We start from the raw sequence: 21048 nt of genomic DNA, 5'->3' as shown, positions 1-21048 counted from the left end.
GTTATTTTCGAAAAGGGTAACAACACAACCCAGGATGCCTTATTTGGGGGCTGCATCTCAGACACTGCATCTCAGTGCAGTACCTGGTTCAAATCCAAGCTGCATCACATCTGGATGTGATTAGGAGTCCATAGGGCGGCGCACAATTGGCCCAGCGTTGTCATTGACTTTCATAGTTAAATATAAAAACATAAAACATTTACCCCTGGTAAGCAGAGGTGTGGAGTGAAACTCTGACTGGTGTAGTAATTGAAGAACCGCCTAAGCGGGACATGCAGCTGTCTTGTGTTTACCGGATTAGCAAACCAGCACCTTTGCCATAAATCCAGACTGCTTGGCAGTAATGCACTATGCTAATATACATGAAGGTCATACTATCCTCTCTCTCTCTCTCTCTTTCTGTCTCTCTCTCTCTCTCTTTCTGTCTCTCTCTCTCTTTCTGTCTCTCTCTTTCTGTCTCTCTCTCTCTTTCTGTCTCTCTCTCTTTCTGTCTCTCTCTCTGTCTCTCTTTCTCTCTTTCTCTCTCTCTCTCTCTCTCTCTCTCTCTCTCTCTTTACAACAATTTGAATGTGTTCTAGGGTTTATTAGAGCATTTTGATATTGTCACAGATGGTAGTCCAGCTGGTAGTCCACCTGGCATGTAGAGGTATAATCTGGCAGTACCTTACTCTGACTGCCATTCTAAAATGAAAGTATGACTAATCTGCAGACAGACACGCCTGTGTTTACCCTTTGATTGATGTGTGTGACGTGTTGTGTGTTCTCCCCTCTCATTGATGTGTGACACGATGTGTGTGTGTGTGTCCAGGCTGACTCATGACATCAGCCTGGAGGAGTTTGAAGACGAGGATCTCTCCCAGGCCACAGAGATCACTGACGAGGCTGGAGCCTCAACTACCACAACCTTGACTCACAAGATAAACTACATGTACACACACCAGACCTGGGTTCAAATACTATTTCAAGTTGTCAATTGGGCTGGGTTATATTGGTCCATTATGCCAGGAAAGCTCAATCAAACACAGATCAAGTGTTTGCAATTATTTCAAATAATATTTGAACCCAGTTCTGGTACACGCAGCCTCAAGCTCCTCTGCTTCTGCTTCCCTCAACTAACTCCCCCCCGACCTCCATTCTACCACAATGCACTCTGTTTGACTTGACTCTGCTGCGGTCTACTTTTCATAATATGAATATTCGTCATAGAGCGTTGAGATAAATGTTGCTCCCATGGTGTGATTTTATTTTGTGACTGAGAATGAGAGTAGCTGCAGCGATAGAAAAGACAGAGCAAAGTCCGGAGTAGGCCAAAGTCACCTATCAGATGAATGATTGCAGGCGGGGATAGTCCTGATACACATGTAGTCCAGAGCTAAGTGGATCTAACATACGACACGTCATTACAGCCTGGCCTTCAGCCTTTAGCCATGCAGAGATTCTACTACACTAGCTGCTTGGGAGAACTGTCATTTTAATATCAGTCAAATGGAGACTTCAGACCAGGCATTCGTTTAGGGGAAGGTTGTAGGAGTTTTAGGATGCCATTGATGTGGCCTCCATTAGGTTTGTGTACATCATAATATTGTGTGGTTAATGAAATGATTCAGTATTAACATTATCATTAGATTTGACATCAGTGTAAAGACAGTAAGGGTGTTACACACTGTATTCCTCACAGAAGAAAACTATAGCCCGGCCCTGCCTGTGTTTGTTTTCAGGGAGGTTTATCCTGCTACAGTATGATTGGATTAGAATAACATTACAGTGAGCATGAGAGAGAAAGAGCCACAGACTCTGCTGATGTCATTGCCGAGCGCTGATTGGCTGGCTCTGTCTCTGCTCTCTCCCCCCCTCCCTCTGCTCTCCTCCTCACTGAATCATTCTCTCTCTCTCTGCTGCAACGCTGCTGCTGTCTGGATCTTCCCAGGACCATGTGACGTGGCCAGCCAGTAGCGAGGCGGGGAAGGCAGACGGGCGGGGGTTCAGGGAATTGCAGGCGGAGATGATCCCCTTGGAGCTGATCGATGCTGAGGAGGATATCCAAGAGGAACAGGAGCACTGGGGCCTGATCCATGGTTCCCAAGACGACCACAGGCTCAACCAGGAAGAGAGAAGGGCCATTGTTCTAACGCCTGTCAGACAGAAACAGCCTAATGTGATAGAATCCGAATCTGCGGAACATCGGGTCACTATGGATACGTACAGGCCCAAGAGACCAACCACCCTTGCACTGTTTCCACAGGTGCAGCCTCAGCCTCCCAGGATTCAGGTGGGGGCGGTTTATTTCTACCCTGTGAGGACACGGATCATCAGATCATCCGTTTGGTTCAAATAATGTTGGATTAGATACAGAATAGGTTAAGATGTGTATCTAGGCAGTAGAGGGCAGATCATATTATGTCTGTTTGGGACGATGAGATTTGACAGGATAGGATCTGTATTGGGGAGTTGTAGAAGCTGGTAGCTTACCGAGCACCAATATACAGTAGAGATTCTGCTAATTTTCTCCTCTGTGATTTCATATCATCTGTTTGGTTTAAATCATTCATGGGAGATCAGGTAGAATGGGATCTGTATCGAAGGCAGTTCCCAAGGCACCGATATACAGACCTGTCATGTAAATGTCTGCAGTATAACTTAATGTCCTTAAATGAAAAGGACGGTCAGTTCTCATGCTTTCCTACCGTGTATTTGGATATCATAATGCTTGATCTCTCGTGGTTCTCAATCAAGGCCTTATTACAGTAGAGGGAACCTTCAATCATGTGATACTGAATGTGCTTTTTCTCCCTCCATTTGAGGAGCCAGGGTTTACCACCCGTGAATGTAGCATTCGCTCCTGTCCTTGGTCTTTGCTGTCTGAAAATAGAACTGTCCTTCTGTGAGTCTGTCAGCTTCCCTGTCAGCTGAATGGCAACAGACAGGGAAGTAAGGGTGTGCTCACCAATGATAACGATGGAAAAGGACAGGTCAGAGTCCATCAGTGTAGGTCCAAGGATAGGGCCGTTTACAGTCCTATGTAGAATGGGTAAAGGAATGAGGATCAGCTTTCATCCCTTGCATCTTGTTGATCTGTTGAAGATCTTTGATCTTCCCCTCAGAATACACCTCTTGCCAGAGTGCTATCCTGTAGGCTAGCTAGTATTTATCGTGACTAAACAGGGTTTGTTGACTCAGAGTGCACATTGAAGTTTGACTGTTTCATCTTTAACCTAGGCTATTAGTACAATTCTTGTCGTGTGTCCAGTATGTAGCCTAAGAATGATATGAACTCACCCTTTCCAGCTATAATCAGTTATGACCATCTAAATAATCAGTTATAACCAGTTGAAACCATTTATGATCAGTTATCCCCAGTTGTTAAGATGGTAAAAAGAAAAAGTCCAGAAAATATATTTCACAAGAACATCCATGATGAGCACAATGTCTTTCTGAGTATGTGTTGAAATTCACAGAAGAGCAGGAAAGAGCAGGATAAGGTAGTATGACCAGATGTAGGTTAATAATCTGCTACAGCTCCAGTATTCACTGTCAGGGTTCCTTCCCATCAGATAGCCTAACATCACTTCCACGTCTGGGGAGGATGGAGAGAGGCCCACTGTGTGTGTGTGTGGCAGAACTGGGTTCAAATAGCACTTGAAATCCTTAAAATACTTCAGCTGTGCTTGTTTACGCTTGCCTGGTTTAATGGACCAATAGCATAGTCCCAAAACATCAAACGCCGCTCCTCTGGCACTCTGGGCAAGCTAAAGCAAATGATAAACATATTTGAAAGATTTCAAATAGTATTTGAGCCCATGGCAACATGGTCTATGAGGAAGATAGAGGGATGCCTGTGTGGATGCTGTTTCTCAGGCAGTGTAATCCCTAATTCTGTCCCTGTCGGTCTTGGTCACGTCTCTGTGTGTGGCACGGCCTGAACTCTGCTCCTGAGCCCTGCTGCTGCTGGTGAGTCGTGATCTCACCCTGTGTTGGGGTTGGAGAGGATTAGGCTTAACATGTTTTATGTCTCACTCCTACTCTGTCAGAGTGGTAGCCTGGTACAGACAGAGACACTTCGTTCATAAGGAGTTCATCTCAAGAACTGTGGAATAGACAGTGAAAGCTTGATTCAGCCTGCTCTGGTTCCAGATCTGTTTCTGCTGTAGCAAGACTGGACAAACTTAGCAAGGCAGCACTTAGCCTGATCCCAGATCTGTTATCTGAATGTTGGCACTGCATATTTTCAGATCCCCCTCCAGATTATGTGTCTATATGCCAGACCCAGTCAGGTTTATAATGTGTTCAAGTACATTGGAGGGTTTAGCGTTTGTTTAGACTAGAGAGAGAGAGACTCCCAGCCATATGTCACCATGGCTGTTGCCGTCACTACGTGTCCCACCTGGTTACATCGGGCTGTTGTGATGGATGGGTTGAGGAGTGTGTGTGGGTAGGTGGGTGGGTGGGTGGCCAGTGGAGCTCAAGACAGTTCAATTATCATTTCAGCCATCATAGTTGTTTATTTCAGATGTGCTTTTCATAAGCCAAAGCCACTTATCTGATCATGGATATTCGACATGGCACCTACAAAGACTGTATAGACTGCTGCTACCAGACTCTTATTATGCTAAATACTGCACAATTTAAACACTTGCCCACCCCACCCCCAATCCCCCCTTCCCTAAAACATGTGTAAATATTGGACTATAAATTGTGCCTTTCTGTTTTATGCTGATGCTAAAATATGTATTCTATTCTACTGAGACATTTACTTTATGTTCGTATTATTTCTTATTGATTTGGCATTGTCGAGAAGGAACCTGCAAATAAGCATTTTGTTGGACATTGTATACCACGCAGATCCTGTACATACGACTAATAAAACTTGAAACTATAGAGATTCCACTCTTAACTGTGCCAGGTGATGTGTTCAAGATGTCCAAAGACCTGTATCTCTGAGGAAATATGTCTAGGCTGTAGCGTGGGCTAACCTGGTTATGTCGGTGCCATGACTCAGATTACACAGTAGATATCAGCTGCTGGGGTTGCTGTGGACAGGAGGAAGGAGGGTGAAGTCTTCCGGAGGTGATTTGTAAAGCTAGGCTCAAATGATGAGTAACCTTACCTTAGACCTGAAGACGTGTTAGCTACCAGAGGGCTAACACAGTAAATATTGAGTTTGATACCCGGTGGATTTCATAAACTCCAAAATGACTCTCCTTCATTTCATAAATAGGACCATTTCTTCACGATGAACATTTCAACATCAAACTGTTCTATCAGCACACACACACCAAAGAAACACATACACACTCTCTCTTTCCTCCGGTTCTGGGGCAGGGTAACCATGGTAACCGTGCCAGTGCCCGGCAGCAGCAGCTGTATTACCACAGTGAGTCAGCACCATCACTATGAATGGTCTCTATGACAGACAGTGAGCTGTGTTAGTGTAGGAGCCTTGACTTCCTCCTCTTCACTGGCTCATTCCTGATTCCTCTTCCTGGCAGACGGATCTGATTGTGGTGGCGTGTGTGATGTCATCAGGGCTTGGTCTCGCGCAGAGCCATACATTTAGATGGGTTTAGATTTAGGTGGATCTGGTTCTTCATTCGGCTGCAGGTAGCCTGGAACTGAGGCTAGGGCTGGGTATATGTGATTGGAAACTGAGACAGTCATTGATCGTAGTACTGCTTGGCTAAAATAGCTGTGGTCTGGGCTGGGTGGGACTGGGCTGGCTGGGGCTGGGTGGGACTGGGCTGGCTGGGGCTGGGTGGGACTGGGCTGGGTGGGACTGGGCTGGCTGGGGCTGGGTGGGACTGGGCTGGCTGGGGCTGGGTGGGACTGGGCTGGCTGGGGCTGGGTGGGACTGGGCTGGCTGGGGCTGGCTGGGGCTGGGTGGGACTGGGGCTGGGTGGGACTGGGCTGGCTGGGGGGCTGGCTCTGGTAATAATACAAAACAACACTCAGGCTTTCTAACAGCTGCTCCTTTGTGTGTGTGTGTGTGTGTGTGTGTGTGTGTGTGTGTGTGTGTGTACACTGTGCACACATTCCCCTTGCAAACGTGCAATTTGTCAATAGCAGCTGGTGTGCGATGTCTAATATTAAAGAAGTCTCGAAGTATTGCTCGCCTGAGGTGGAGTACCTTATGATAATCTGTAGACCACACTATCTACCAAGAGAGTTCTCATCTGTATTATTCGTAGCCGTCTACAGTGGGGGAAAAAAGTATTTGATCCCCTGCTGATTTTGTATGTTTGCCCACTGACAAAGAAATGATCAGTCTATAATTTTAATGGTAGGTTTATTTGAACAGTGAGAGACAGAATAACAAAAAAAATATTGAGAAAAATGCATGTCAGATGTTATAAATTGATTTGCATTTTAATGAGGGAAATAAGTATTTGACCCCCTCTCAATCAGAAAGATTTCTGTCTCCCAGGTGTCTTTTATACAGGTAACGAGCTGAGATTAGGAGCACACTCTTAAAGGGAGTGCTCCTAACCGCAGCTTGTTACCTTTATAAAAGACACCTGTCCACAGAAGCAATCAATCAATCAGATTCCAAACTCTCCACCATGGCCAAGACCAAAGAGCTCTCCAAGGATGTCAGGGACAAGATTGTAGACCTACACAAGGCTGGAATGGGCTACAAGACCATCGCCAAGCAGCTTGGTGAGAAGGTGACAACATTTGGTGCGATTATTCGCAAATGGAAGAAACACAAAAGAACTGTTAATATCACTCGGCCTGGGGCTCCATGCAAGATCTCACCTCGTGGAGTTGCAATGATCATGAGAACGGTGAGGAATCAGCCCAGAACTACACGGGAGGATCTTGTCAATGATCTCAAGGCAGCTGGGACCATAGTCACCAAGAAAACAATTGGTAACACACTACGCCGTGAAGGACTGAAATCCTGCAGCACCCGCAAGGTCCCCCTGCTCAAGAAAACGTATACATGCCCGTCAGAAGTTTGCCAATGAACATCTGAATGATTCAGAGGACAACTGGTAAAAGTGTTGTGGTCAGATGAGACCAAAATGGAGCTCTTTGGCATCAACTCAACTCGCCGTGTTTGGAGGAGGAGGAATGCTGCCTATGACCCCAAGAACACCATCTCCACCGTCAAACATGGAGGTGGAAACATTATGCTTTGGGGGTGTTTTTCTGCTAAGGGGACAGGACAACTTCACCGCATCATTTGACGGGGCAATGTACTGTCAAATCTTGGGTGAGAACCTCCTTCCCTCAGCCAGGGCATTGAAAATGGGTCGTGGATGGGTATTCCAGCATGACAATGACCCAAAACACACGGCCAAGGCAACAAAGGAGTGGCTCAAGAAGAAGCACATTAAGGTCCTGGAGTGGCCTAGCCAGTCTCCAGACCTTAATCCCATAGAAAATCTGTGGAGGGAGCTGAAGGTTCGAGTTGCCAAACGTCAGCCTCGAAACCTTAATGACTTGGAGAAGATCTGCAAAGAGGAGTGGGACAAAATCCTTCCTGAGATGTGTGCAAACCTGGTGGCCAACTACAAGAAACGTCTGACCTCTGTGCTTGCCAACAAGGGTTTTGCCACCAAGTACTACGTCATGTTTTGCAGAGGGGTCAAATACTTATTTCCCTCATTAAAATGCAAATCAATTTATAACATTTTTGACATGCGTTTTTCTGGATTTTTTTGTTGTTATTCTCTCTCACTGTTCATATAAACCTACCATTAAAATTATAGACTGGTCATTTCTTTGTAAGTGGGCAAACGTACAATATCAACAGGGGATCAAATACTTTTTTCCCCCACTGTATTTACCACCACAAAGCGAAGCTGGCGCTAAGACCGCTCTCAACCAACTCTATAAGGCCATAAGCAAAGAAAAAAATGCTCACCCAGAAGCGGTGTTCCTAGTGGCCGGGGACTTTAATGCAGGCAAACTTAAATCAGTTTTACCACATTTTTACCAAATGTGCAACCAGGGGGGAAAAATCCTAGACCACCTTTACTCCACACACAGAGATGCATACAAAGCTCTCCCCTGCCCTCCATTTGGAAAATCTGACCACAATTCTATCCTCCTGATTCCTGCTTACAAGCAAAATCTTAAGCGGGAAGTACCAGTGACTCGCTCACTATGGAAGTGGTCAGATGACGCAGATGCTACGCTACAGAACTGTTTTGCTAGCACAGACTGGAATATGTCCCGGGATTCATCCAATGGCATTGAGGAATACACCACCTCAGTCATCGGCTTCATCAATAAGTGCATCGATGACGTCGTCCCCACAGTGACTGTACATGCATATCCCAACCAGAAGCCATGGATTACAGGCAACATCCGCATCGAGCTGATGCTTTGAAGGAGCGGGAGACTAATCCGGATGCTTATAAGAAATCCCGCTATGCCCTCAGTCGAACCATCAAACAAGCAAAACATCAATAGAGGATTAAGATTGAATCCTACTACACCGGCTCTGACGCTCGTCGGATGTGGCAGGGCTTGAAAACTATTACGGACTACAAAGGGAAACCCAGACGAGCTGCCCAGTGACGCGAGCCTACCAGACAAGCTAAATGCCTTTTATGCTCACTTCGAGGCAAGCAACACTGAAGCATGAACGAGAGCGCCAGCTGTTCTGGATGACTGTGTGATAACGCTCTCGGTAGCCGACGTGAACAAAACCTTTAAACAGGTCAACTTTCACGAAGCTGCTGGGCCAGACGGATTACCAGGACGTGTACTCAAAGCATGCGCGGACCATCTGTCCAGTGCCTTCACTGACATTTTCAACCTCTCCCTGACCGAGTCTGTAATACCTACATGTTTCAAGCAGACCACCATAGTCCCTGTGCCCAACGAAGCGAAGGTAACCTGCCTAAATGATTACCGCCCTGTGGCACTCGCGTCGGAAGCCATGAAGTGCTTTCAAAGGCTGGTCATGACTCACATCAACAGCATCCTCCCGGACACCCTAGACCCACTCCAATTCGCATACCGCCCCATCTGATCCACAGATGACGCAATCTCAATCGCACTCCACACCGCCCTTTCTCATTTGTGAGAATGCTGTTCATCGACTACAGCTCAGCGTTCAACACCATAGTGCCCACGAAGCTCATCACTAAACTAAGGACTCTGGGACTAAACACCTCCCTCTGCAACTGGATCCTGGACTTCCTGACGGGCCGCCCCCAGGTGGTAACAGTAGGCAACAACACGTCTACCACGCTGATCCTTAACACTGGGGCCCCTCAGGGGTGTGTATTTAGTCCCCCCCCTGTATTACCTGTTCTGTGGGTTAAGGGCTTGTAAGTAAGAATTTCACGGTAAAGTCTGCACTTGTTATATTCGGCGCGTGTGGCAAATAAAGTTTGATTTGATGTAATATTTATCAAATCAAAATGTATGTCTCTCTCTCCCCCTTCTCTCTCCCTCTCCCCCCTTCTCTCTCTCTCTGTCTGTAATATCATTGTAGGACAAGGACACTATTAACAACAATTCGTTTGGAAAGAAGGACACGTGGAAGGAGAATGCATCAAACTCAAACTCCTCTTCCCCCCACATAACAGGTGAGAATGGGATATCCACTGGTTTAAACCATAAACATGTACCGGTAGACAGTACCTGTTTTTAGAATAATACCAACATAAACTTTAAACAGAGCAACAACATTTGATTTTGCAGAAGTGAAAGTATTAAGGAAATTAATACTTTTTGATGACATTTGTCTAGACATGTTTTATTTCATGTCAATGAGCACAGAGTAATTGCACATATTGTAGCCAATGCGACAGTATTTCATCACACTCTAATCCGCTCATTCCTTTATAAAATGACTGGGCCTAGACTACGACTTGAACACATCCCAGTCATAATCCTTAAAATGCGCAAGAAATAGAACATGTAAGCCCAGCGGCTTCTCAATATTCTCATATTTCTGTATGACAGAAAATGTTGGTTCCGAAACCCACCAATGGCTCTCATTATGAAACTCTATACAGTATGCAGAATCAAATCAAATGTATTTATACAGCCCTTCTTACATCAACTGACATCTCAAAGTGCTGTACAGAAACCCAGCCTAAAACCCCAAAAACGGTGGCTTATTATTATTATTATGGATCTTATTATTATTGTAGCCCTTAATAATCCTTCACTGTAAAGTTTGGTGACTAATGAATAATCTTTTGTTTGTGTTGTTGTTGTTGCGTGCCTCGTTTGTGTCATAGGGGATCCCACTAATGAGCAGGTGAATGACGAGGCTGTCCAGCAGCACAACGCTGACGGCTCTGTGGCCAAACCACCACCAAACAGAGGGACAGAGCAGGCAGTCAAGGCACACAGCAAGGACTACTCCACGTTCATCTCACACGGAGTTACAGAAACACGGGGCCGACAGCGAGACGCCAAACAGCGGAATAAGAAGCCCTCGGCTGCTTCACACAACCAGGTTACAGCAGCAAAACCCAAAGCAGGCAGCATGAGAGACACGGCTGTGGAGGGAGACAGGAATAGGGATGGTAGCAGGAGGCGAGGAGGAGGACCGGGGCGAGGTCAGGTTCGGGGGTGCTGCCAGGAGGAGGAGCGCCAGCCAGAGGCCACCGAGGAGATCTACCTGACCCCGGTACACCAGAAGAACCCTGACACTGACCGTGACACTGACCGTGACCATCCCTTCCTGTCTCAGAGTAGTGAGGGCAATCGCATGTCCATCAGCTCTGATGCAGAGGGACCCCCAGCATACCAAAACACCACCCTCCCTGACCGAACAAACCCCTCCATCAGCGAGGAGGACGAGGTCTACCTGCACCCCTCTGCACCTCCTCCACGCTCCTCCTCCTCGTGCCTTAGGCCATCGGTCAGTGAGGGAGGGGACCGGGACAAGGGGATGTGGGACAGGGGCTCTAAGTCTAGATCTAAGGGGGGGTCGGGGGCTCTGCGGACCGCACACACTCAGAGCTCCGAGGCTGATGGCCTGTCTTATGACTCTGTCAAGTACACCCTAGTGGTGGACGAGCACGCCCAGCTAGAACTGGTGAGCTTGAAGCAGTGCTACCATAGCTACAGTGAGGATAGCGATACAGAGACGGTGTATGAGTCAGCCAACGAGGAGGGGGACTATGAGGTGGATCGCAGCGAGCTGAAAAGAGAAAGGAGAAAGTCATCACGCCTGTCCAGGGCTTCTTCATCCTCTGAGGCAGGGGTTGGTGGGCGACCTCGAACACGCAAGTTCCTCAATGTGTTTGTGGAAGGACGTTTACACTCTTCTGGTGAGTTCTGTGACTGGCTGCTGCCATCCTTTTTTAACATTTTATTTTTTAAACCTTTATTGAACCAGGAAGTCTCTTGGGATGAATTATGTTTTTTCGAGAGAGACCTGGCTCAAGGTTATGCTGTTTCTCAGTTGTATTGCAATGTCATTGAAACCATATTTGTGAAGGAGATTACCACTTACTACACAGGAACTACAAAGGTTAAAGAATGACCAGATTAAACATGATTCAAAGACCAAAGTCTCTCCTGTATCAGGATTTTTGGACACTATTATATGTGAGAGTGCCCTAAAGCTCCTCTCCTGCCTTGTGTCCTCCAGGTGCAGAGTCCTTTGGCCTGTTCTCCTGTGTGTTAGATGGGGTAGAGCAGGAGCAGAGCCACAGAGCTGTGTTCAGGTGAGACATTGTTTGGGGTTACTCTGTATAATAACCTTCATGAATAAGCCATTATACAGTGCATTCGGGAAAGTATTAAGACCCCTTGACTATTTCCACATTTTGTTCAAACTTTGCTTTCATCAAAGAATCCTCCATGTGCAGTAATTACATCCTTCCAGACCTTTGGCATTCTAGTTGTCAATTTGTTGTGGTAATCTGTTGAGATTTCACCTCATGCTTCCTGAAGCACCTCCCACAAGTTGAATTGGCTTGATGGGCACTTCTTACGTACCATACGGTCAAGCTGCTCCCACAACAGCTCAATAGGGTTGAGATCTGGTGACTGTGCTGGTCACTCCATTATAGACAGAATAGACAGAATACCAGCTGACTGCTTCTTCCCTGAAGCTGTGCTTTGAGTCATTGTCCTGTTGTAGGAGGAAATTGTCTCCAATTAAGCTCTGTCCACAGGGTATGGCATGGCGTTGCAAAATGGTGTGATAGCCTTCCTTCTTCAAGATCCCTTTTACCCTGTACAAATCTCCCACTTTACCACCACCAAAGCACCCCTAGACCATCACATTGCCTCCACCACCATGCTGACAGATGGCGTCAAGCACTCCTCCAACATGCGTCTCACGAATGTTCTTTGTGATCCAAACGCCTCAAACCTAGATTCGTCTGTCCATAACACTTTTTTCCAATCTTCCTCTGTCCAGTGTCTGTGTTCTTTTGCCCCTCTTAATCTTTTATTTTTATTGGCCAGTCTGAGATATGGCTTTTTCTTTGCAACTCTGCCTAGAAGGCCAACATCCCGGAGTCGCCTCTTCACTGCTGACGTTGAGACTGGTGTTTTGCAGGTACTATTTAATAAAGCTGTCAGTTGAGGACTTGTGAGGCGTCTGTTTCTCAAACTAGACACTCTAATGTACTTGTCCTCTTGCTCAGTTGTGAACCAGGGCCTCCCACTTCTCTTTCTATTCTGGTTAGAGCCAGTTTGCTCTGTTCTGTGAAGAGAGTAGTACACAGCGTTGTACGAGATATTCAGTTTCTTGGCAATTTCTCGCATGGAATAGCCTTCATTTCTCAGAACAAGAATAGACTGACAAGTTTCAGAAGAAAGTTCTTTGTTTCTGGCCATTTTGAGTCTGTAATCAAACCCACAAATGCTGATGCTCCAGATGCTCAACTAGTCTAAAGAAGGCCAGTTTTATTGCTGCTTTAATCAGGACAAGTTTTCAGCTGTGCTAACATAATTGCAAAAGGGTTTTATAATGATCAATTAGCCTTTTAAAATGCTAAACTTTGATTAGCTAACACAACGTGCCATTGGAACACAGGAGGGATGGTTGCTGATTATGGCCTCTGTATGCGTGTGTAGATATTCCATAAAAATATCAGCCGTTCCAGCTACAATAGTAATTTACAACATTAACAATGTCTACACTGTATTTCAGTTTGATGTTATTTTAATGGACAAATTGTTTTGCTTTTCTTTCAAAAACAAGGACATTTCTAAGTGACCCCAAACTTTTGAACGGTAGTGTAAGTATTCAGACCCTTTACTCAGTACTTTGTTGCAGCACCTTTGGCAGCGATTACAGCCTTGAGTATTGTGCTACAAGCTTGGCACAACTGTATTTGGGGAGTTTCTCCCATTCTTCTCTGCAGATCCTCTCAAGCTATTTTCAGGTCTCTCCAGAGATGTTTGATCAGGTTCAAGTCCGGGCTCTGGCTGGGCCACTCAAGGACAATCAGAGACTTGTCCCAAAGCCACTCCTGCGTTGTCTTGGCTGTGTGCTTAGGGTCGTTGTCCTGTTGGAAGGTGAACCTTCACCCCAGTCTGAGGTTCTGAGCGCTCTAGAGCAGGTTTTCATCAAGGATCTCTCTGTACTTTGCTCCATTCATCTTTCCCTCGATCCTGACTAGTCTCCCAGTCCCTGCCACTGAAAAACATCCCCACAGCATGATGCTGCCACCACCGTGCTTCACCGTAGGGATGGTGCCAGGTTTCTTCTAGATGTGATGCTTGGCATTCAGGCCAATAAGTTCAATCTTGGTTTCATCAGTCCAGAGAATCTTCTTTCTCATGGTCTGAGAGTCCTTTAGGTGCCTTTTGGCAAACTCCCAGCGAGCTGTCAATTGCCTTTTACTGAGGAGTGACTTCCATCTGGCCACTCTACCATAAAGGCCTGATTGGTGGAGTGCTCCAGAGATGGTTGTCCTTCTGGAAGGTTCTCCCATCTCCACAAAGGAACCATCGGGTTCTTGGTCACTTCCCTGACCAAGGCCCTTCTCCCCCGATTGCTCAGTTTGGCCGGGCGGCCAGCTCTAGGAAAAGTCTTGGGGGTTCCAAACTTCTTCCATTTAAGAACGATGGAGGCCACTGTGTTCTTGGGGACCTTCAATGCTGCAGAAATTTGTGCCTTGACACAATCCAGTCACAGAGCTCTACGGACAATTCCTTCGACCTCATGGCTTGGTTTTTGCTCTGACATGCACTGTCAACTGTGGGACCTTATATAGACAGGTGTGTGCCTTTCCAAATCATGTCCAATCATTTTAATTTACCACATGTGGACTCCAATCAAGTTGTAGAACAGGATGATCAATGGAAACAGGATGCACCTGAGCTCAATTTCGAGTCTCAAGGCAAAGGGTCTGAATACTTATGCAAATAAAGTATTTTTTATTTTATTTCTAGAAACCTGTTTTTGCTTTGGCATTATGGGGTATTGTGTGTAGATTGATGAGGAACATGTTTTCTTTAATCCATTTTAGAATGTTGTAACGTAACAAAATGTGGAAAAAAGGAAGGGGTCTGAATATTTTCCGAATGCTCTGTACATGGGTTCTACATGTATATGAATACATAAAGCAATCTTACACAGGGTCCTCCTTCAGGCGCTGACAAATGCATTAAAGATTCATTACATGGATAAACATCAAACACAACATCATAATGGTCTCACATTTAGTTAGTGTCCTCATGTAATCACCACCTCGTTAGCAAGATGTCCCATGCATAATTCCATACTCGCGGTGTTTCATTTGCATCCACTGTGGAGTGGTTTTCCTTCCCACTGTGCTCCTGCTTGATCTTTGGGTCTAGGCTGGGTTACTGTAAAGCACTTTGTGACAACTGGTAAAAACAACTTTCTAAATACATTTGATTGATTTATTGATTAACCATGCTGTCTGTGTGATTGACAGGTTTGTCCCTCGCCATGACGATGAGCTGGAGCTCGAGGTGGATGACCCCCTGCTGATGGAGGTTCAGGCTGATGACCTGTGGTGTAAGGCCTACAACATGAGGACTGGGGCCAGCGGCATCTTCCCTGCCTACTACGCTGCCAAGGTCACACAGGAACGCAACAAAGGTATCAAATATGGTTTATTTAATCCATTACACTGTTTATTATTGTTTATTTAATCCATTACACTGTTTATTATTGTTTATTTAATCCATTACACTGTTTATTGTTTATTTAATCCATTACACTGTTTATTGTTTATTTAATCCATTACACTGTTTATTATTGTTTATTTAATCCATTACACTGTTTATTGTTTATTTAATCCATTACACTGTTTATTATTGTTTATTTAATCCATTACACTGTTTATTGTTTATTTAATCCATTACACTGTTTATTATTGTTTATTTAATCCATTACATAGTTTATTGTTTATTTAATCCATTACACTGTTTATTGTTTATTTAATCCATTACACTGTTTATTGTTTATTTAATCCATTACACTGTTTATTATTGTTTATTTAATCCATTATACGGGCTTTGAACATAGCAAAGGTAATGCCATCGATACACTTTCGGCATCAATCTTTGGTTATAGGATCAATAAGGGCATTCTAAGAAATGCCTGAAATGAATTAGCCTGAGTGCCAGTCTGTTCATGCTCTCTTGCCAAATCCTTGCCACTCACTGTCATGCCAAACATGTTTGCCAGGAGTTGGCATTTTGGCCAGAGAGCACGAACAGGATAGGATCTTTAAATAGCATTACTTGGCTTTGAATGAACCTCTGCTGTATACTGTGCTGATGAAATTAAGTCTGTGTGGACCAGCATTGAATGTTATTGAACTTTGTCTTTGCCCTTGTCTTACCCAAATAATTCAGCTTTTCACTGCTATTAAAACCACTATGTAATGCTCCTAACTGTAAATCAAACCGTTCTCTCCTCTTATATCAATTAGATGACAAAGATGACTGGGTTGACAGATTCCGTGTAAAGTTCCTAGGCTCTGTTAACGTACCGTACCACAAAGGCAACGATGTGCTTTGTGCTGCTATGCAAAAGGTAGAGTATTAGCCCCCCTAGTGGTGGGCTGGAGTTTCTAATCTAGACCCTCCTTTCACAATCCTTATTTGGAATAATACAGAAGGAATGTGATCTGGAAGCTAAGTGTACTTACAGCCAAGTAAACACTGTATTTGAATCTGACTGTGTTGTTCCTGTTTCCGTCAACAGATTGCTACTAACCGGCGGATGACCATGCAGCCTCCCTCTACATGTGTTCTGGAGATCAACCTGAAGGGGGTGAAGATCATAGTGCAAGATGAATGCAGGACCTCGGAAAGAGTATGTCTTCTCTTATACCCTATAATGCCCTTATTCCATGACTGCTAACACCAATATGTGTTCACAATGCTTCACTGTTATTAGTTTATGCATCAGTGTTCAAGACCCATGTTTCATTTGGATTAGATAGATACAATTTCTTATTTACATTTTTTTTTACCTTTATTTAACTAGGTAAGTGAGTTAAGAACAAATTCTTATTTACATTGACGCAGTGGCGGTTCTAGGCCATTTCAACTGGGGGGGCCAAGCTGGGGCCAGTTGTACTGTTAGAGGGGCCAGTTACATTAGACGTTATTGTTGTCATATCGTTTTCTTCACTGCATTGCAGGCATTAGCAGGCAAAAGACCATGTTCATAATCATCATCATTGCCACTGTCTAATAACGGATGTAAAAGAAGAACGATAGCAAAAATTAGTTATGTAAAAAGTATTTCATACTCCACATTTAGGGGGGCCACAAGGGGGTCCAAAATTGTTGTCACAGGGGCACTGCCCCCCCCCCCCAATCCCACGAGTCATACATACATTAGTCATATTGCAAAATACAATTCTGGAGTGTTTCTGTAGCTGTGCAAGCTACGGTGTGACTAGACCTTTTCAAAACAGTCTTTAGTGGAAGCAGCAGTCTGTTAGCAGGGTGGACACGGTCAGTCTGTTAGCAGGGTGGACACTGTCAGTCTGTTAGCATGGTGGAGACTTCCAGTCTGTTAGCAGGGTGGACACTGCCAGCCTTTAGTGCAAGCAACAGTATGTTAGCAGGGTGGAGACTTCCAGTCTGTTAGCAGGGTGGACACTGCCAATCTTTAGTGGAAGCAGCAGTATGTTAGCAGGGTGGACACTGTCATTCTGTTAGCATGGTGGAGACTTCCAGTCTGTTAGCAGGGTGGACACTGCCAGTCTGTTAGCAGGGTGGACACTGTCAGTCTGTTAGCATGGTGGAGACTTCCAGTCTGTTAGCAGGGTGGACACTGCCAGCCTTTAGTGCAAGCAGCAGTATGTTAGCAGGGTGGACACTGCCAGTCTGTTAGCAGGGTGGACAATGCCAGTCTTTAGTGGAAGCAGCAGTCTGTTAGCAGGGTGGACACTGACAGTCTTTAGTGGAAGCAGCAGTCTGTTAGCAGGGTGGACACTGACAGTCTTTAGTGGAAGCAGCAGTCTGTTAGTAGGGTGTACACTGCCAATCTTTAGTGGAAGCAGCAGTATGTCTGCAGGGTGGACACTGCCAATCTTTAGTGGAAGCAGCAGTATGTTAGCAGGGTGGACACTGACAGTCTTTAGTGGAAGCAGCAGTCTGTTAGCAGGGCGGACACTGCCAGTCTTTAGTGGAAGCAGCAATCCGTTAGCAGGGTGGACACTGCCCTCGTGAGGATGTTTGGGATACTGTGGTAGCCAGTGACATAACCACACTCTTGCATAATGACCACTCAGTTTTAAGACTTTTTAATCCTCCTCACTTGTGGTGCACCGGCAGTGTGCCCTTTTGGACTGGCTTACTGTATGAACAAGCTCTCAGACACAGACCATAGAGTCTCAGCCTAATATTAGGTTATGTTTTTACTGGTGTGGCCTGCGTGTCAGTCTGTTTCTGATGATTGAATTGCCATGCCAAACATGAGCAGAAACAGATGGGCTTCCATGCTAGTATGATGCATTCACTCAGGCCCATAGCCACTGTACCCATAAAAATAGAATGAGTAGGCTACATTCTATGAGTACTTGTTCTAATTGTAGAACTGTACTGTCTCTGACATCACACGCTAGTGCAGGAAGTCACCGTGACTATCTCTCATCTCTATGTATATTTTCACAGGGGGATAAGTGCTTTCACTTTTTTCAGCTTAAGAACATCTCCTTTTGTGGCTGTCACCCAAAACATAACAAGTGAGTAAATTAACTATCATGACACATACTAAACTAAGGAAGTAATTCAACTTAAAGCTTTTACGAATACTGTATAAAAGCAGAATCATTGCATAAAGAAATATGGGTGTTTAAAAAGCTGTAACTCAAGGATACAAAGACTAGCATTTGAGAGTTGCTTCTCAACTCTAGACACTGTATCTGGAGCATATTGCATCACGTCTCTCCCATTGCTCTCTCCCATCCAGGTATTTTGGATTCATCACTAAACATCCTGATCATCAGCGGTTTGCTTGTCATGTCTTCATGTCAGATGACTCCATGATGCCACTAGCTGAGTCTGTTGGGTAATCTCTCGTCCATTCTCTCTGCCTCCCCTTCTTACTATCCACATATGCTAATGAACATGTACATCACACTGTTTATATAACACATTTTTCTATTAACAAATTACCACTGACTATTTGTACCTAACTCCTCTTTTGTTGTTCCTGTACATATAGGAAAGCCTTCCAACTGTACTACAAGGAAACTGTGGGCTACTCCTGCCCAACAGAGGACATCTTCATTGAATAGCGTTCTCTCAATAGTATATTTCTCCAATATTGTGGCATGATGAAACAACTTGCATGGTGGATTTTAAACTGCATTGAATGGTAACGCTTTGGCCGCCTCCTAAAATAAATCTTTACAATATGCCAGTAAATAACCATTTAGTAATACTGATCTGCAACACAATCTACTCGGTGCAGCTTTCTACTCACTGCCATGTTTCTACAGCACAAACATGTCTACAGAAATACCCAAACTAAAGCATTACTAGTCCCATCCAAAAGAGCTTACATGTATCTTCCTCACAAAGGTTATTGGCCAAAAGTACAGTACTGTTAACTGTAAAGTGTGCAGCCAAATGTGAGGACGGGTACTACAGTACAGAGAAACAACAAGTAGTTACAGATCACACTCAATATCAAGATAGAATATGTTTATGTGGCTTTATGAGCTATTCCAAATGATATGAGATCACTATCAAGTCACCTGGAAACCTTGTCTCTATACGGAGGAAGACAGTGGCAGTGATTTCAATCTGTCTATGTGTCCCTGGACTGTTTTTAGTGTCACACTGTTTTGATTTCAGATTCAGTTAGTATGCATGTTGGAAAGTTTATTTATGGATTAATGGTCCATCACATCATAACAGGCTTTAAATGAAATGCAGTCCGTCAGTGCATTCTCACCAATGAATTATGTGAAAATGAACTCTGACTAGGGCTTGTCATTTATCTGCCAATACCAAAAAGGTGAATTAACTCTTATTTTTTTACTGTATTGAAAGGAATGTAATTTCAATTAAGAAATATAAAATAGTAGTCTCTTATTGAAGAATCAATGTATATTGGTGGGTAAGCAGGTATAAGTTAAGAATGGTAGCCTAATAACATTGTTTCCTACCTAATTCAATCACGCTCTATCACATTCTATGTTTGGAATTCTATCCTGGTGACCCTCGAAAATGACAATCTACAGACAAAAAAGCCCTACGTATTAATACTTACTCCTACTGTAACTTGGAAACAATATGTTTGGCCAAAATTGTAAGGTGTTATTACTGTATAAGGAAAATATTTCAATAGGTGTGATCTTGGCATCACTGTGGTCCACTTTAAAAGTCATCCAGAAGGTACGTGTTCTAAAATCAAAACCACAAGTAGTGCCTATTTTCTAATGATTGTGATTACTGTTTACAGTATGTATTTCCTTTTTATTTGAGATGGTTCTCCTGGCACTGTGGGACAGATGTATTACCTGTACAATAGAAATATGCTGTTTGTAAATGAAATGTCCTACAGTAGGTTTGATCAAACCCAGTGTGTATTGCATGATATCAATGTCAAACATAACAATGTAGAGAAAGACACAGGGGATCAATTCTTGTCATTAAATCTGAAGGTGTTTACATCCTCTTTGAACTTCTCTGAAACTCAGTCGGGGTCTCAACTTACTGTTGAGAGGTAGAATAGTAGAATACACAAGGTGCATTTTTTACATGTGGTTGTTCATCAGCAGTTTTCCTCTTGTTATTTCAGTCAGTGGCAAGTCAATCAATTAGCCCAAAAGCTAACATTTTTTTGGATTGGTAAATAATAATCTAGCGACCAGCTATCTAAACTTGTAGTAATCATGGTCGAATTACCGACCAGGGTGCCCCATTGATTTTCTTAGTCACTGTCACTCGGATATCATATTAAAAACTGCAAACATTTCTCTCCGCCCCATGGAAAAATGAGTAGAATTGCATGAAATTGCAAAAATCTTATTTTTTTTGCCCCAGGGCAAAAAGTGTATATTTACAGCAAACTTGATTTAAAACTGCTAAATGTTCTCTACGCCCCATGGAAAAATAGGTAGAAATGCAGGAATATAGCTCAAACTTTTGTGTATTGTAATACTGTACAGTATCAATGAATAATGCCAAATCACAGACCTCGCTGCATGTTGTACCAACTCCACTAAACGGTCTGGACGAGGAGCTGCAGAAGAGAGCTGTACTCCAACATGGCCAGGAAGTCTGTAGCAAGCAGAGCACATAACCTATAACACTGGCAAACACCAGGGATATTCATTGTATCTACTCTATATAACTCAACGGCACACACAGGAGGTCCTTGTCATAATACAGTAGAATTCCATAACTTTTTAACTAAATTATATTCACATTTCTCATATGGTCAAAGACAGTGTTACCACATCACACAGACGCATTAGGCCTACCTAAGTTCTTTCCAATATGTCTGAAGCACCTCCTGAGAATGTGGATAAAGGAGGCCCTGTTATGAGCTCTGGCCTTGATGTAGCTAAACACTCTGAACAGGACATGGTTGCCATTCTTCACACTGCTGAAGCTGTCAACCAATCACAAAGGAAATCAAATACAACTTGAGTGAGGACCAAATAT

General features: G+C 44.2%; 1 protein-coding gene across 1 annotated transcript; it reads left to right on the top strand.

Annotated features, from left to right (window-relative positions):
* The first annotated feature begins 1877 nt into the window (after positions 1-1877).
* On the top strand, positions 1878-20056 carry LOC115197590 (C-Jun-amino-terminal kinase-interacting protein 1). Its single transcript, XM_029759253.1, has 10 exons — positions 1878-2269; positions 9449-9542; positions 10203-11243; positions 11567-11642; positions 14838-15004; positions 15843-15946; positions 16118-16228; positions 18043-18113; positions 18341-18439; positions 18596-20056. The coding sequence occupies exons 1-10, from the start codon at positions 2003-2005 to the stop codon at positions 18666-18668; spliced, it is 2103 nt and encodes a 700-aa protein (XP_029615113.1). The 5' UTR covers positions 1878-2002; the 3' UTR covers positions 18669-20056.
* Positions 20057-21048: the final 992 nt, after the last annotated feature.

This window comes from Salmo trutta, chromosome 7 (genome assembly GCF_901001165.1).
Source record: "Salmo trutta chromosome 7, fSalTru1.1, whole genome shotgun sequence".
Lineage (NCBI taxonomy): Eukaryota > Metazoa > Chordata > Actinopteri > Salmoniformes > Salmonidae > Salmo > Salmo trutta.
Note: the sequence above shows the minus strand (reverse complement) of the source record. Positions and strands in the feature narration are given on the sequence as shown.

Excerpts from the sequence above, each read along its gene's own strand:
- LOC115197590 (XM_029759253.1), top strand. The coding sequence starts at position 2,003 with ATGATCCCCTTGGAGCTGATCGATGCTGAGGAGGATATCCAAGAGGAA. Across the intron at positions 16,229-18,042 it reads AATGCAGGACCTCGGAAAGA|GGGGATAAGTGCTTTCACTT; the intron begins GTATGTCTTCTC and ends ATATTTTCACAG. Across the intron at positions 18,114-18,340 it reads TGTCACCCAAAACATAACAA|GTATTTTGGATTCATCACTA; the intron begins GTGAGTAAATTA and ends TCTCCCATCCAG.